The following is an 18,203-nucleotide window of genomic DNA, read 5'->3' on the forward strand; positions in this document are numbered from 1 at the left end:
ATGAGACCACTGTGCAGAGTGTGTTCCTCCCTGCTTCTGTATGTAGTACATGGCGGTCATGTTGTCCGTCCGGATCAACACGACTTTGTTGCACAAGTGTACTTTGAATGCTTTCATAGCCAGGAAGATTGCCATCAGTTCTAGAAGGTTGATGTGCATCTTCTTTTGTTGTGTTGTCCATAGTCCCTGCACTGTGTAATTGAGTACATGAGCTCCCCATCCCTGGAGAGACGCGTCCGCTGTCAGTATTATTTGTGGAACAGGCTCTTGGAACGGTCGGCCCTTGCAAAGGTTTTGTGGATTCCACCAATGCAGAGAGTTGTATGCCCGACCGCTCACCAACACTAGGTCTTTTAGTTGCCCTTGAGCCTGATTCCATTGACGTGCTAAGCACTCCTGAAGCGGGCGCATATGTAGTCTCGCGTGTGGGACTATGAAAATGCAGGAGGCCATCATGCCTATCAACTGCATGAACACTCGCGCAGGAAGGGAGTGTTGGGGTTTGAACTTGGAAATCATCATTTGCATGCTGTTGATTCTCACTAAATTCGGCTGAGCTGTGGCCGCCAGAGTGTCTATGGTCGCACCTAGGTACTGTTGTACGTGTGCGGGTTGGAGATGGGATTTTGGGTAATTTAGTGAGAACCCCAGACTGTGAAGAAGGTGAATGGTGCGGGACATGTGGCTGGCACATTGCTGGGCTGACTTTGCTTGAACAAGCCAGTCGTCCAGGTAGGGGTAGACATGAATGTGTTGCCTCCGTAAATGTGCGGCCACAGTAGCCAGGCACTTTGTGAAAACTCTGGGCGCTGTTGTCACGCCGAAGGGAAGAACCTTGAATTGGTAGTGCTGCCCTTGAATAGTGAACCTGAGATATTTCCTGTGTGATGGGTGAATGGGTATGTGGAAATACGCATCTTTGAGGTCTAGCGTGGCTAGGAAGTCTCCTTGTTTGAGCAGTGGTAGGACTTGTTGCAGGGTGAGCACGTGGAAATGCTCTGAGAGAATGTAGCGGTTGAGGGGTCTCAGGTCTAGTATAGGTCTGAGTGACCCGTCCTTTTTCGGTATTAAAAAGTACAGGGAGTACACCCCCGTACCTGGCTCGTGGACGGGTACGACCTCTATTGCGCCTTCTTGTAGCATACTTAGCACTTTCTGCTGTAATAGCGTTAAGTGCTCTGAGGACATAGGACGGTGTTTTGGCGGTATTGTGGGTGGAGTTGAGGTTAATTCTAGGCAGTAACCGTGTTTGATAATATCTTTGACCCACCTGTCCGTGGTGATGGAGTTCCACGTGGACAGGAACCTTTGTAGCCTTCCCCCGACAGGTGTTATGTGGTCGGGAGGAAGGGAGAGGGCGTCACTGTTTGTTCTTGGGGGAGGACCTGGTGTTGCCATATCTGCGTCCTCTGCCCTTTGTGCTTGAGCCACGATATCCACCCCGGGTGTTTTTATCGTAGGAACTTTGTGTGTTTCCTTTGTTGTAGGTTTGCTGTGACCCCTGTCCTCTACCTGCTCCTCTATTTCCGGGGCGACGAAAGGAGCCGCTCCGAAAAATCTGCGTTTGAAGAGCCCCCATGGACTTTGCAGTGTCTGTGTCCTTTTTTATTTTTTCTAGGGTGGTGTCAACCTCTGGCCCGAATAAGTAGTCGGGGTTGACCGGCTGGTTGAGGATGTTATTTTGTACCTCAGGTTTGAATCCGGAGATTCGTAACCAGGCGTGTCGTCGTAACATGACGCTAGTGTTTATGGCTCTGGCAGCTGTATCTGCGGCATCCAGTGCACACTTAATGGATGCGTTCGTGAGGAGTTGTCCCTCCCTGATGAGGATCTCTGCTCCCTCTTTGTATTGGTCAGGGAGATGTTGGAGTAATGTTTCTAACGTGTCATAATGTGCGCGATCGTAGCGAGCTAGGAGTGCCTGAGTATTGGCAATACGCCATATGTTAGCTGCCTGGGCTGCAACCCGTTTGCCGGAATTCTCTAGCACCTTGGACTCTTTGTCCGGGGGAGGAGCATCCCCTGTCGTCTGCGAGTGCGCCCGTTTGCGAGCATTCGCGACTACTATGGAATCCAGAGGCAACTGGCCTCTAATGTAGGTAGGGTCCCCAGGCGCCGACCTGTATTTCTTGTCGATCCTGGGGTTTATTACTCTTGCCCTGGTGGGTTCTTTGAAAATGTCCTTTGCTGGTTTGAGGACACCTTTCAACATGGGTAGAGTTTTGATATTCCTTTCTGAGGATGCGAAAGTATCCATGAGAAAATCGTCCTCGATGGTGTCAGAGTGGAGTTGCACACCATGATTGGCCGCAGCCCGTTCAATGAGGGCGTTGAATGCGGCAGTGTCCTCTGTGGGAGACGTTTTTGCGCCATATAGCTGGGTGTCCTGTGTATCCATAGGTGCACCCGGGTCTACAGGGTCATTCCAAGCCTGGTCAGGGTCCTGTTGGCCTGCAGGGTCCATCTCTCCGGGGTAGGGGACGTGGTCACCCATGTAGTCCTCCAGAACGTCGGTTTCGGAGTGTGTTGGAGAGAAGGACTGTGGATGTTGGTAAGAGGTATGGAGAGGTTCGTAAAGAACTGGTTCCGAATCCACTGGCAGCTTCTTCTTTAGCGGGATCCGGTAGGAGTCCAAAGCTGGCTCGGAAGTTATTCTCCTCTTGTGGAGCATCATTCTGCCGGTGTCGGCATCGATGATGTGCGATGGTGACGTCTCCGCAGGAGAGCGTTCGGCAGGTGTGATCCTGGTGTGGGTGACAAGTGTTCTGATTTCGAACAGTTTTGGGGCCGTGGATGGTGGCAGGCCAAAAGTGATGTTGGCCGGTGCCGGAGAAGCTTTTTGAGCTTTTTTCGGCTCGGAGCCTGACGTGTCCTGGAGGGCTGCCTTGTCTTTGATGCGTTGCAAGGACGCTGCAACTTGCCGCACCTGGAGCGCCGACGGTTCTTTGGCGCCGACCGGTTCTGTAGAGGCGGGCGTGGACTTCTTCGGCGCCACTGGGTCATCGAGTCGAGAAGAGGTAGTAGCTGTCGACGGCGTCGATGATTGTGCCTTTGGTGCTGCTTTCGAAGCGGTGTGAGACGCAGCAGCCATTTTGACCTTTGTGGCCGGAGCCGATTGTTTCGGTGCCGGGAGCCGAGGCGGTTTGGCGGTACCGATGGTCTTGTTCTGTGTGTCGGCGCCGACGTCGGCTGCTGCAAGCTCGGCACCGAAGTCCCGTTTGGCGCGGTCGGTGCCGACGGGTTTGGCTGGCGTCGAAGGTGTGGTGGGCTTCGGTCCGACCAGTGTCACTTTCAGTTTCGGTTTGTGATGAACCAATATGTCGTTTTGGGTAGTAATGGCTGCCGCTGAATGTCCGAGGCCGGGCCAGAGGGCGGGGCCGAAGAACTGCGGGATAGGTCTTGGGTAAGGCCCGAAGGCGATCCCTCGACCGGAGCCATAGACTGATGCACTGGGATATCCTCAGTCTGTACGGGTAGGCCTTGCTCGTCACCGGAGCTACTCTCTTCGGCCCCTAAGGCCTCATTGTAGTCTCCTACCTCGGTGTCGGCTTCGTCTCTGTGAAAGAGTCGTTCTTCGATGTCTTCTGATCCGGAGTCGTGTTCGGAAGCGGGGCTGGAGGGTAGGTTCTCCACTTCTTCGACCTCTTCGACCTCGGCGCTGAAGATGTTGGTCGTGGCCGGTGCCGCTTGCTGCGCTTCAAGTCTCGCTGCTTGTCGATTCCGGAGAGTCTTCTTGGATCGGAATCGGGCACAGGCCATACATGTGGACTCGTCGTGATCCGGTGAAAGGCATTTGTTGCACACCGGGTGGACGTCGACATGGGGATATTTCGCATTGCATACAGGACACCGCTTGAATGGTGTCCTCGATTCCATCGTCGATGTCGGGTCGATGGTCGGGAAGATGCGAAAAAGTTGTTCTTGAAGTTAGTAAACTAACAAATAACTATTGATACCGATCGGGAACAGTACCGACGCGAACTAAAGGCCTTTTGGCCTGTAAAAAGTTTTTCCTAACTTGAGTCAAGATAAGCACATCCGAACCCAATGGCGGAAAAAAACAATCTGAGGATGGAGAGGATGCCCATGCGCACTGTAGTCCAGGGGAGGAGTCACCTATCCCAGGATACTTCGAAGACTCTTCCAGGACAACAACGTGCAAACATCCGGACCCAACACTAGGCGGCGATCTATGCACAGATATGAATTCAGCAGCCCACATGCCTCGAACATAAATGTGCCCTTCTGTGATGTAATTGGGGCTCATGTAAAGCGCTCCAAAACCTTCAGGTCGCGCTTGCACTATATAAAACTGAAACAAAGGAACATTTCATTTATACTCTACCAGGCACGGCCAACACAATGAAGAGGTGGCAGGGCAGGTGGAGGGGGACGGGGGGTGGGTTAATCATTTTTTTTTAAAAACACTTACCTGGGGCTGCGGCCGTCTCCCGCATCGATTTGGGCCTCCGACTTTTCTTCCTGGTCCCAGCATACACTGGGACAGACTCCCTCAGCAATCACCATACTCCTCTCATTGAGATAGTACATGGGATTGGTCTGAGAGGGCTGGAAAGATGCTCCACTCAGACCAGGGAGTCTGTGGAGCTTCTCCAGCCCGGCTGGAGAAACCCAAGTGCTCATGTGTGTTATGGTCTGCCTGAGACGGCCGGCCAAAACACATATGCTCACTTGGAGAGTGCAGATAGCACTTCTCTCCCCCTCCCATGCCTCGTCCCACCCCTCCCTGAATGCGCGGGCTCACAGCTGGCAAGTGAAAAATAAAACAATATAGGTAACAGGTTTATTTTTCACTTGCTGGCTCAGAGCCAGAGGGGCAACAACATTGCGGGGGGGCCCACCCTGTACTTTACCTACAAGAAAGCCCACCTTTCTCCAAAGGTAAGGCAGAAAGTACAATTGGGAAAGTACCTAAATTATGGCCTTTTAACAGGAACTTATGATTCCAAAAACTCACCACTGGTAGTCGGCCGTGCACTTTATAAATGTTAATGAGCACAGAGATGTCCCAAGGGCGTAGGGATAGGGGATGAACTGTGCGGGCTGCAGTCTCCATTTCCTTTTTGTAGTTCTCTACTCCAATAGCAGTCCAGCCTGAACTTGAAGACGTTGACATTGAGAGCACTGGGCTTGAAATGACTTCTTCAAAATCTGTATACATGTCATCTTCACCAAAGTAATTTTCCTAATCAGAAGGAGGATAGAGAACATATATCAATAGCAGGAAAGATGTACATTCATGCAGCCAAGATCCATAGTGCAGAGTTATCTATAACATTTAAAATTATGTTTTCAGTCCAACAGCTCTAATCTGTTATACTCACCTTTTCAGTCATACCATTAGGGAGAGAAATGCAGCTGAACTATGAGGGCTAAGTTTATGGACTATTCCAAAAGAAAGGTGGTTGTTTAGACTCAAGGATCAAGCCTATTATCTACATTCAGTTTTGACTTCTGTCAAAATGAAAGCATTCAGAAATGTGGCAAAGCCTGTGTTTCCACTTGAGCAAATGAAACACTTAGTTGCCTATTCATTGAATTGCTCCCTCTCCCCAGGAGAAAATACTTTTTTCCATTGGAGAAAGTCCTTCAATTACATCCTCATCCCATCTCTTTCTAACCAATCTCCTCCTGTGTGCAGAAATCCAAGTTAAATTCTGCTGGTGGAATTTTAAGGAAGGGTAAACCGTTTTTTGGGACGCAATTCCGCCCTTTCTCTTGCTGCCAATCAAAAATTTAATTTGCCCTTCTAATCTCTGATTTGCTGCTAATTGCACACCTTGATGTGTAAATATCTACACAAATCGGGCCCAAAGTGTGTAAGGGCTTTTTGGTATGCAACTCCTCCCTCAAAGGTAACAGGCAATAAAAATACAACATTCCATTAGAGGATAAAGAACATTTTCAAGAACCAATTTGGTATTTAAGGTCCATCTTAACAACCGGAGAAAAGACACAAAGAAGTGACAAATTTTTTAAAGCTTACACAGTGCCACAGCTAAGAGGAGGCTGGATAAGCATGACATTGCAAGCTGGAGGGCGCTTCCACTTTCTTTATTAGGCAGAGCGGCGCTCTTTAAAATGATGTCCCTACCCCGGTTTCTATACTCCTTGCAAAACTCGATGGATGCTGTCCCGATGACATATTTCAGAGACATTGAAAACCTTCAGAGAGATCTGTTATGGGACGGTAAGCCCTTATTGCATTAAATAAGCTCACATTAAACTGGTACGACAGGGGAACCAGCCTTCCCGATATTAAAAAATACTAGTGGGCAGCTCAGCTTGCTGCCATTAATCATGGGACATACGGCCGGCCTGATGACCCTGGGTATCTCATGGACAGGTGGGTCTTACCGGGTGGGAACTACAACAGGGCACTATATTCCAAACCTATCCAGTATCCATCGACGGGCCCCACCAAACACTCGGTCCACAGTTGGCACACAGCCACCAAAGCGCTTGGCTGGGGGCAGAAACTAACGCTGGCAACCCCCCTATGGGATTCTGAAAGACTGGGTGGTCTGTGGAAGTCGAAGGGGTTTGACAAGTGGGATTTAATTGGGATTTCCCAAATTAAAGATATATGAGAAAAGGTGCCATAAAGTCATTTGCATCTCTGCAGCATCAACACGCATTGGCCGACTCAGAGCACTTCAGATATCTACAAGTCCGCCATGCAATCGCACATCGCTAGAGGCACTTCTCCCCCCCCGACTCCTCTCCGTTGTTAGACAGGCTACTAGATGGTCATCTGCCTGAAAAAAATCATATCCCTGACATATAAAAAACTGATCAATAATATGGAGGACCCCCTACAGGACTTGCGGGACAAATGGGTAAGGGATGGCATTGAGCTGGATGATGAGGAGTGGCGGGAAGCGGTCTCCTCCCCCAGAGTTGTAGCGATTCCAGCTAGACTCCGACTAGTGCAGCTTAAAATTCTTCATAGAGTATACCCGACGGGGCCCCGCCTGGTACAAATGGGGAGGGCAGAGAGAGGGGAATGTAGAAGAGGATGCGGCCAGACAGGCACATTTATACACATAATATGGGAATGCGAATACATACAGCCCGATTGGCGTCAAATACATGACACACTGAGCGAAGATCTCACGACAGTTCTCCGCCCAGAAGCACGTCGATGCCTCCTAAATAATTAGGAGCCCACTGATCTAAATAGCTGCCACACACAATGGGTCACATTGGGACTAATGGTGGCAAAGAGAAATATTGTACAGTTGTGGGGATCTACACATCCGCCCTCTCTAGAGGCTTGGGAGAGGTACCTTGACTGGTGCATGTTTAGGGAAAAGACTGTCTGCATAGCCCGTGGCTGTCCCCGCAAATGGTCCCGAATCTGGAGCCCGTGGAATTCCAACAGGGGTGAAATTTGTATCCCACCACGCAGTATGAACCACGATGATCCCCCTACGCCGTAATTGATTTTATTTTACACTAATGTAACCAACTGTACCAAGCTGCAATTGCCAGTACTGTAACCTTGCTTTTTATATCCTCTGTACTGTGAAATTCTATTGTCGATGAATGTCAAATAAAAAAGAAATTATAAAAAAAAAAAGAGGCCGGACATGTGACTAATAGCAAAAAACACCATGTAGAATAGTTTGTCAGGTCATCGCTTGCTTGACCCAAGTGACGGGGCGGGAATTGAGGGTAGAAATGGGAGTTTGTCTTCTGCTGTGGTTTCCCCACACGCCGCGTACGAAAGTTACGAGCAAGTTTTGTGACTTAGGCCGTGTGGTGGCTAAAAGAGAAATTACCTTGCACTGGAAATCGAGATCTGGCCCCAGCGCTGCGAGGTGGAGAACTACCTTCACCAAATGGGCGGGTAGTAAGAGTGCGCTCCGGCTGCAGCTAGCATTGCGGGGAAATGATGAAAAAGCATTAGCCATGGCACATGCATGGGAAGCGCTAGTGGCTGACCTCCGGGGGTGGGGTGCAGAAGCGGAGGAGGACACTGACGCGCTGGAGCGGCCTGCAGCCGTATAGCTGTGGAGAGGCGGTTGATGGGTCACGTATGAGGGCGGGAGGGCTTCCCTTCCCCTTTTTGCTCGGCGCCTGCCCGTGGGGGTGAGGAGTAGCCTGCAGCCGATAACACGGCTACTTACGAGACAGAATTATCCCGGCACCTGAGGGTATGGCACACTGACATGTGGGTGGGGGGAGGGAGATTTAGCAGGGGGGTGTTTGGGGTCACGGCTTTGGTAACCGGAACTGGCTTACAAGATACTACGTGCTGGTGTTGATGTTTGAGAGAAGGTCAATGATGCTTTGGTTCTTGCAGATGCCAGTTGTCTTTGAGATATGCAATAAAAATTGTTTTTGCAAAAAAAAAAAATAGAATAGTTTATTTGTCAATAATAGATAAAAGCAAGTATATTTTAATATTTAGACAGCTAAATAAAATCATATTGTATCAGATGATCCCTCGGGAATAGCATATTTCAGCAGAGTTAATAAAAGTCTTTAAGAGAATATTTTTTTCATAATTTATAGACGATATGAAGACACGTTTTGGTAGCTGTGTATGAGACTGTAGAACAGCGTCTACTATGTTCCTTTTGAAAGTCTGTAAAACAAATAAACATGCTGACATTTTGATCAAAGGATAATAGGAACATCTCAATTTAAAAAACTGGCATCCATTAAAATATCAACACTTTAGTAAGAAATTACTGCATGTGTAAAAATGTACACAATAAAAGAAAAGATATTAGCAGATGTTTTGTAACGCTATCACTGCTTGGATCAAGTGATTTTGTACAGTTCTCATATTTCAAGTATCAGTAGGTTCCCTCATACCTTAATAGAGATGAATGCGTTGAGAAGAGGCCCGTAAAGAGTAATCTGTGAATCCGGAGACAGCTCAAGTTCCACATGCAGCTTGTCTGGGGGAAGTTCTGAGGGATCAACTATGACTCGTGTGGAGGTGACGGGAGAAGTGGTTGCTTTCTCTGAAGATTTCTGAGAAGGTCTTAGTATTGACAACATTGATTCCTCCATGGCTGAAACTATAGTAGTGAAAATAGAAATTGTAGCTAAAAAAGCAATGCTAATTGACATTTATTGTAAATTCTACTTTTCAGGCATTGGTGGTTTTGGTATCGTCCTGCTCGTTAACCATTTTCACTCTTACAAGCTTGGCAAACATTTACTATTCTTGGCACTGGCTCACACTGGGCTGGAAACAGTACCCCATGTCACTCTGGCCCAATTTACTGTTGGTTCTTCTGTTCCATGGTAAACCTAGCACAAAGTGTACTCCCTGTACATACCCTCAAGCTGAAACTCCAACGCCAGGGGAGTTTCTCTCAATCAGACTCTGATATGCTGAAATTTGTCAAAGATAAATCTACTAGCCTCTACTGCAATGAAAGTCACGTTGTCATTTTTATATCAAATATTTGGTTACCATAGTGTACACCAGCAACAATGTTATGACACCCCCAACATTACATGGATTTAATCAAACTAAACTGAATAAACAAAATATAACAAGGAGAGCACCTTTCCCCTTCCTATTATCTCTGGATAGACAGTTTCGATAATGGTGTGAAAAACAGCCTCTAGTTTTTTTAATCTTACCTATGAACCGGTTGCTACAGGAGTTGCTTTCCTGCTGATTGACTGCAGAGCTCAGAGGTGGGGATGACAATGGTATGATGTCTACTCCATAAAAGCACTCTAGCAACAGTTCTCATAGCCTTGAAAATGTCCTCGGTTTGCCACATACTTAGTCTCCATTGGGGCACTCACAAACTAGAACTATCTTCCAGTAGGTTGCTGTTTAATATTTTTCCTGCTTCTACAAGTCCATTAGTAGAATTTGTTTCACATTCGTTCCTTCTTGTACCCAAGACAACCACAACAGGAGCTTCATTAACAGGAAAGTGCAGAACCTACTTCATGTGACCAAGCACCACTTTCTAGAATGGTTTCTTAACTGAAAAGGCCAGTTTTGTGGGTAAATGTTCCTTCATCCTTTTTATATCTCTTACGCCTCCTTCCTGTGCTTTGGTAAAACTTTTTGAGGTATTGGAGAGTAAGATGTAAGTGAACAACATTTTGTGATGCTTTACCATGTATAAAATATATTTGGAAATGTCACATCTACTATTCCCATTCTGATTCTTAAGTAGCCTCCTATAACCATCACCCATTTGGCAATGTATGCGCATCTGCTCTTGTGCCCACTGCCTAAGAACCCCATAAATTAGGAAAATCATGGCAGGATCAGGACTCAGCCTCATGAAGTTAAATGCAGATAAATGTGATGCAGCACATGCAGTGCAGGAAACCGGCTGTTTCGTGCTGTCTAGATAAACCACATGGGTCACTGGAAACAGTTTATAAGGTCCCTCTCATCACAAAATGTATTTAATATGACATAAATCTATGCTGGATAATAACTGTTTAAAATATTAAATCACATCATTCTACCTTACAAAAGTGGCAGCCACTTGAAAACTGTTCAGTTTCACTAGTCCAACTTTTGATCTGTTTTGAGAAGTAACAAAGTCCACACCTGGAGTTGATATAATTGCAATCTACACACATTCATTTTTCATTTAGAGTTTGTTTACTCCTACCACAATCTGTGTGGCACTCACATGACTGCGTTAGTTGTTCATCTGCCTTCTGGGGATAGATAGGATGCCACGTGTAATCGATTATAAGTGTCACACTAGGAACAGTCCAACATTCGACCCAACCAGACCTGGAGAGAAGAAATAAGCACATATGCATTATCTCCAGTAAACAGTATAAATGAATAAATGCAAAAAGACTGATAGTCTAAAGATTTAAGAAGGCTAAAGAAAGCATACCCTGCTTGAGTAATATTTCTCCATTTTGGCTTGCATGTCTTTTGTCCGCTTTGAATTTCAGCTGAAGCACAAGATTCTGGACTAACTTTATTGGGATGACAATCTTTTACCAAAGTTAGCAGGGAGTACTTGCTTGGGTGGCAATCTGGCAGAAACAAATGAAGATCCACATCTCCTCCCTAAATGGAAAAAATTAGATCAGATTTTCTTTCCCCAAGGCTTTTTTTTACCTTCTTGAATATTCTTCAGATACATCAAAAGAAGTAAGTAAAGTAAATGATAGTGTAAAGGCTAGCACTGTGTTGAGGAATATTAAAAACATTGTCACCTTTATGGTACAGCTCTTGCTCTTATTTAATAGAATCTTCAACGGATCAACTGTGTTGGTACAGAGTGTCCTTCGAAAGCTATTATATCAGCTTCCTGCATCAGTACTCTACATGCATATGTGCGTCAGATGGAGCACACTCCACTAGAGTGGGGTGGCATGGGGTAGAGTGTTGCAATGTCGTAGAGTGGCGCGGCATAGAGTGGAGTGGCATAGTATGTAGTCAAATAACAGGAGCAAAGTGGCACTGAGTGGCATTGAGAGAGTTATGTAGAATGTTGTGGTGTATAGTTTAATGGAGTAATTTGTCAGAGTGGAGTATTGTGGTGTGTAGAGTCCGAATGAAGTGGCGTCAAGTACAATAGTGCAAGTACAGTAGTAAACTGGTGTGAAGAGCATTGACGTAGAGTGCAGTAACGTAGAGTACAGTGGTTTACATTAGAGTGGAGCAGAGTAGATTAGAGATGCGTAGAGTGGAGCGGTACAGAGCGGAGTGCAATGGCGTGGAGTGGTGTACAGTGGAGTGACTTAAAGTGGAATATGCATGGTGTTGTAGCGCACTGCCATTATGGGCAATACATCTTCAATTGAAATTACCATTACATTTACACAGACATACATTTTACTGATAAAAGTATACAGTGCACAAACAATGTGTGGAAACGTCATCACCTAGTGTATAGGTTTGTTTTGATCGTAAAAAATTCAGAGTTACCAAAAAATGTGCTGCATTTGTGCTTTCCTAATTATGATATATCATGATATATCTGCACAGTATATTTGTAGACATTTAAATGTTGTTGTGTGCTAGAAAAAAACAGAACATTGTACAGCCTTCCTCCAGCGCACCCCTAGTAACCAGCATGATTGTCACATAAATCCTCTCACTTTGAAATCAGAGAAAGAAAACACCAAGCTCCCTTGCAGGACAGAGCCTGACATTTAGCCTCTGCCTTTTAATGCACAGCAAATGTGACAAGATAAGAATAAGAGTTAAAGGCCTCTTTACAGAAAGCGAGCATTGGTAGAAGAACACAGTAAATAGGGTATATTCTATGGGAGGGACGAACTAAAGCTGGACAGCCTAAAAAAAACAAAAAAAAACAAATAGAAAACAAGCAAATGTAAGTTGCAAACCACAAAGTCAATACTAAGCGATGGGTGGAATGCATTACCAGGGAAACTTTCCGAATGTCCCCAAGATGTCTTTCGCAAAGCAGACAGCTGCACTATCTGGTTGGCTTCGACGTAAAAAGAAGGAAGCTATCCAAGGGGCAATCAACAGATGTTAAGGAAGCCAAAAGATGTTATTTAAAGGGTTTTATTAAGCACAAACATGACATTATAGTACCTGAGCTCTGTATAAAAGGCTGAACATAAACATAACCTGTTACATTACAAATATTCACTCAACAACCGTAACTCAGTTACAAACTATTACACAGTTCTTCTACAGATGTCCTTATGGGGGTCAGTGTTCATCCGGCACAGGGGAACCGGGTGATCACGGTCCCTGGTCATTCTCCTGGGTGGGTGGTGCTCTCGAATATAATCAAGGGGTTAGTCTTGGGAGTAAGGCTGTCCAGGGGTTGTCTCTCGTTCCTAACGTTATGGTGAGGATCTATTCATTAGAATGATTTTAACCTCTTTCTGGAAAATGGAGATCGATGGATTCAACGAAATTTCTAGCGGGAGAGAGTTCCGTATCCTAGGGACAGAACCTGAGAAACAGCATGTATAGGTCTTTTATTTCCCAAATCTGGAAGGTCCCAGCGTTAGGGAGTTCACACTCTTGAAAGAGCAGCTTCCTCCTGATGCTTGGATTTTTTTTCTGCTAGGTATCTGGGTTCACAGGTTTGTAGGGCTGTGTGCATTAGGAAAGCTGTTATCATATGAGCCTTTGCTTCGAATGGGAGCAAGTTGAGAGACTTTAGAGAAGGGGTAATGTCGCCAAAGTGTCTCCTGCCTGTTATCAGTCTCACTGCTGCATTGAGGGTCGCCTTAAGTTGAACCATTCTCGACTTAGGAACACCTGTTAAGGTCGCACAGACATATTCAATTCTGGAGACAACTAGGGATTGTACTAAAAACTTGAACTCTGGAGGTGGTAAGAAGGCTTTTTCTTGCTTCAGGAGGTTGAGTTGGAATGACGCACTGTGTGTGGCTGCTCCGATGTGTGCTTGCATGTTGAGTTTTTTTTTTTTTTTAATCAAGGATTATTCAGAGGGAATTAGTTGATTCTATAATGATGGGTTTGCAATTGCGGGTGTCTAGGTGGTTGAGCCATTCTTGGATGGGTGGGGAACTGTTAGGAGTGGAGTTCTGTTTTTAGGGAGTTCAGATTGAGGTGGTTACGAGACAGCCAGGTTGGGGTTTTTACTAGAGTATTGTTGAGTCAGATGACATCTTCCAGGGAGGGAAGATACCTTTAAGTACAGCTGTGTTAGCACTATGATCTCCCTAATAACCCCTCCTCTATCTCTCCTTTGACTCATCCCAAACCTCATCTAATTCACATATCCCTCCTTTATCCTATACAATCAAACTAACAGACTTATAAATCCACCGCCCACGTTAATTCCTTTATACTAATCCACAACTAATCCTTTGGGCGAGTAGCGTGCGACTCGCCGAAAAGCGCTTCAACACCTTGTCAGGGATAGAAAGCACTATTTAAATACAATTACAATTATCATTCACATACATGTGGTATGCAAGGTGCAATAGTTTGGGGATTTCTGTCAGGGGCTTCATAGTGTGGGGAGAGATGGTCGACCCTTGTGGGACTCTGTGTCTCACCAGGGAAGCATTTGATAGTGAGCGACCCAAATTCCTCCCTACAATTCCCAACGCAGAGCATCAACTGCGGTGGCCCTTAAAGCTCAACCTCAGCCTGTTCAACACCTACCTGACCCCCTGGCTGGCATCGTCAGAAACAATTGACTAAAGATCATATCCTAAGCCGACGACACCCAGCTCATCCTCTCGCTATCAGAAAAGCCCTTCACCAAGATGGTCAACTTCCACAGGTATATGACTGGCATCGCCGATTGGATGAAAGACAATTGCCTGAAACTCAACACAGAAAAAACAGAAGTACTGATCTTCAGGAACAACACCTCCCTGTGGAAAGACTCATGATGGCCTTCTGAACAAGGACCCTCACGCATGCCAAAACACCATGCCCACAAACTCGGCCTCATCCTGGACAGCAAGCTCACCATGTATATATATATAAATCAATCAAAATCTCACCCCAGATCACTAGGCATGACCAAACACGGCTGCCAGCATTACATGAAGAGCTTATATTGAAGAGTACTATACTGCCTCTCTGGCGTCTCCCAAAATTATGTGAAGTGACAAAAACACTAGACAAAAAACCATGGCAGGGGTCTCTACAGGGGGTCTCTACAAAGAGGAGTCACTTCAATTGCTTGTCTCCATCAGAGAGATGTACGTACTAGGTGCCGATTAGTTCAGTTGATAACTCATCATGCACTGAAAAAAGTGGCAAAACTGACATTGGAAGAGGAAGAAAATGAACCGCCTAAATCACAGATACACAGGCACGCAGTGACCAGACTACACAATACACTGGCATAGTGTTTTACACGGACTCTTCCCTAGGATGAAGAGGGAAGGTAATATTGGCAGGGCAATCACCAAGAAGGAATGGCAGCATAGCTAAGAATAACCCAAAAACGTGATAAGAAGCCTAAAGTCTACATTTACTCAGTTTAACTACTTACACCAGGCTTAATTGTGGCTCACAAAGATTGCGAAGATGTCATGTTGTAACTGACAAGTATCCAAAATGGCCTATATAAAAAATGAACTTCTTCTTTTTGGTATTGGAGTGTCCACTAATAAGAACATTCCGGAGGAAATACTAACTATGCTCCACAGATAGAACAGGCTCAAAAAGTCCCCTACGACGTACATGCTAAGCCTAGTGCATAGGCATAAAAGTGCCAAACAAACTTGCAGATTTGTTGGCCTGGCTTGGTATTAGCCAAAAGAAACATAGCCATGAAATAGAAGGCAAGGAAAGCTCCACACATGGTAATAGGGTGTACAAAAATGGTCTACTGCTGAAATGTAAGTTATTGTTTTGAAACAAAGAATACAAGATAGGGTTTTTACACATAATAAATGGGATGCTATACTGATTGCAATATCAGGCAAAACTGATAAGCCCCTATGAAGATGGATCCGATGTCCACCAGAAATGTTAGTCACTGGGTCATGCAACAGAACATGTCAACATGCAGGCCACCCACCTTAGGCAGGCCAGGTCAGTGAAGTGAGAATGTGATCAGCGATGGAGAACACAAAAACAAACTTGTGTGTATTAATAGCGGGAAATCCAAAATTGAATGCACTACATATTGCATGAATGCCTAAAATTTCAATGTGGGTAAACATACATGTAGCAGTCTGGGGTTTTAATATTTCCCTTCATACTGTACGGATGTTAAACAAAACTGATGTGTATATATTGTTCTGCAGCATTAAAAAATTGCCCGCCTACAACCATGGGCTCGAAAATATTGCAATTGTACTTAATATGCAAAATGTAATAAAGAGCAATTAAACAAAATTGTGCATACACAAGTATACTACTTGAACAAGAGTAAAGGACTTAAAGGAATTTTCATTTACTCCACAAAAGCAAGAGGGGGGTGGCAAGAATAGTTTCTTTAATAACTAAGTGTTTTTCCTACAGCATGCTTGAGTGACAAATCGAGATATCAATAATATTTCAGAATATGCATAAAGGTTCATAGCATGTGTGTCACTGTCAATTTGAGTAGGATTTATATACAAGCAACTGGACATACCCGTAAAGAAAATCTGGTATTACACGTAGTTGGGACAAAGTCCGTGAAAGGAAGAGAAAACTCAATGTTTAGCGTATCTCCACAGGCTGCTAGATACACTAAGAGAGGGGATAAACAAAAAGAGGTCAGTTCAGCTAAAACACAAACTCATTCTAATTAAATTAGAGATCAGCCTTTTAGGTATTTGTTTCAAGCACACGCATTTTACATTTTTGGAGGATGGTCCTATGATGAAATACTCAATAACATACTATGGTAAGACAAAGCCCACTACAATTGTAAAAACATTGCCCTATATGACTTTGCTTGTGTAAACTGGTATTACGACAAAAAAATGTTTTTAAAAGTAACATATGGAAATAGACTTTTTAAATAATGTTTTAATTTTTTCTAAATATGCTCATACAGTACATCCAAAGCCCTATATTGAGATTTATGATTTACTTTTATTCTATTAGCTGTGCACAAAAGTAAATAGGATATAGTAGCCTAGAAATCCAACCTGGTGGTACAATGAAGTAATAGGAAAGGTCACATGCCCAACGTTACTTTGGCAATTGATATAGGTCATGAATTGGCATAACCAAGCTATCTGAAGTTTGACTAACAATTGCTGACTAAAATAAAGAAATAAATATAGGGACCTCTTCTTGAATGGAGGGGTTGGGGTATCCTTTATCATACAATTTCACATCATAACCTTCTTTATTCCTCAGCACCAGATGAACGTCATGCCTTTATGAGGATTCTTACTCTTTACATTTAAGTTTCCTACTTTTGATACCCACGCGAGTCAGGTTTTTAAGTTAGGAATTTTCAGGCTGGAGTTAATTTCTTCGCTCAGACCAGAAGAAGTGTTGGCAAACTATGAAAACCATAGTTATCAGGCCCAAGTTACAGCAGCAATGACCATTGTTACCCTGGATGTCCAAAGTCCTGAGAAGCTCTTTTACTCCCACCACCTCTGGTGTAAGTGTTAGCAATGTCTTCAGCTAACACAAACAATATTTACTTGGTGCTCCTTGTTCTGGTTTTCTGAATGGAAAGCCACAGCATTTTCTATTTTCACTTTATTAGGGACATCCATTAAATAATTTCTCTAGCAGTTGTTCCCTATTTGCAAAAGTGTCTCTGATCTTCAAGGTCTTGAACAAATGCCCGAACTATTGCAAACGTTATGACAGCGGCCTGGAACAAGGCCTTGCACTGTTGCAGTTGTACATGTCACAATACTATTTCAAATGATTTCATTATTAAAAGTTCTAGTCGGGGTTCTAGGAAGTCTATTTCACTTTCCCTGAATTTCTCTGCCTATTTGTATGCTTCCCATACTATCAGGCAGGTATTTGTTTCACTGGTTATCTGTGTACCTGAGTTCTTAAATGTCTTCCACTTCCTTAGGTTGTGTGTGTTCCACCAGCTTAGATCATACACTTAATGTGAAACAATTCTTGGAATCCCATGTTGCTATTTGTTCCGGCTCTTACTCAAGGTGATCATATTTTATCATATCGAAGGGAATGTGAAAATCCTATCACCAGACTCACAGGACATAATATTTGTGGTCAAGAGCAGCTTGTTTTCAGGCTTATTTCGTCCACAGGACATGCAGGCCCAATCTCCTGCACTACAAACCCTTAGGTTTCCAATTCACTGTACTACATTATGTATCTATGAAAGAGCATTGTCTGCAACAAAGTTTTTTTTGTATCCATGAGTTAGACGTACAAACCATAGTAATACCGATTACCAAATAGCCATTTTTTGATAATCGCTCTTACTAATGTACAAAGGGGTTATTTAGCCCCTATTCCCTAAACAGCGATTAGTAGTGGGCAGCATCACTGGGACACCCTGAGCTGTGTGGACTTCCAGTGCAGCGGTGAACTGAGGGCAATTGACAGGTCCTGCCTGGGGCTGAGACTGCTGCCTTCGAGTCAACTGAGAGCCCGCTGGGTGAGACATGGCTCCCCAGGGATCGGGAGACAGCACTAGTGTTGCGGCTTGGTTGCAGAGCCATAGGAGTGCATTTTTATTGCACCTAGTGTCTCCCTACATGGCCCAGGAGAACCTGGCCTTTGAAGGCATGGAGGCCATGTACAGCACTGCGGCTCCTGGAGAGTTCAAAGGCCTGAAGGTGGATAGTGTGCCTCTGCTCAA

General features: G+C 44.8%; 1 protein-coding gene across 12 annotated transcripts in view; it reads right to left on the reverse strand.

Annotated features, from left to right (window-relative positions):
* BLTP1 (bridge-like lipid transfer protein family member 1) overlaps positions 1-18,203 on the reverse strand; it is a 1,988,102-nt gene that overhangs the window by 1,702,876 nt on the left and 267,023 nt on the right. For all 12 annotated transcript variants that reach the window (XM_085641559.1, XM_085641555.1, XM_085641564.1 and 9 more), the window contains 5 exons: positions 16,044-16,141; positions 10,872-11,050; positions 10,656-10,762; positions 8,848-9,056; positions 4,979-5,206 (listed from right to left, as the gene is read on the reverse strand). In XM_085641559.1, coding sequence (XP_085497685.1) covers positions 4,979-5,206; positions 8,848-9,056; positions 10,656-10,762; positions 10,872-11,050; positions 16,044-16,141 — 821 coding nt within the window. The remainder of the gene's footprint in view (positions 1-4,978; positions 5,207-8,847; positions 9,057-10,655; positions 10,763-10,871; positions 11,051-16,043; positions 16,142-18,203) is intronic.

Source organism: Triturus cristatus, chromosome 2_2 (assembly GCF_964204655.1).
Source record: "Triturus cristatus chromosome 2_2, aTriCri1.1, whole genome shotgun sequence".
In the NCBI taxonomy this organism is placed as follows: Eukaryota; Metazoa; Chordata; class Amphibia; order Caudata; family Salamandridae; genus Triturus; species Triturus cristatus.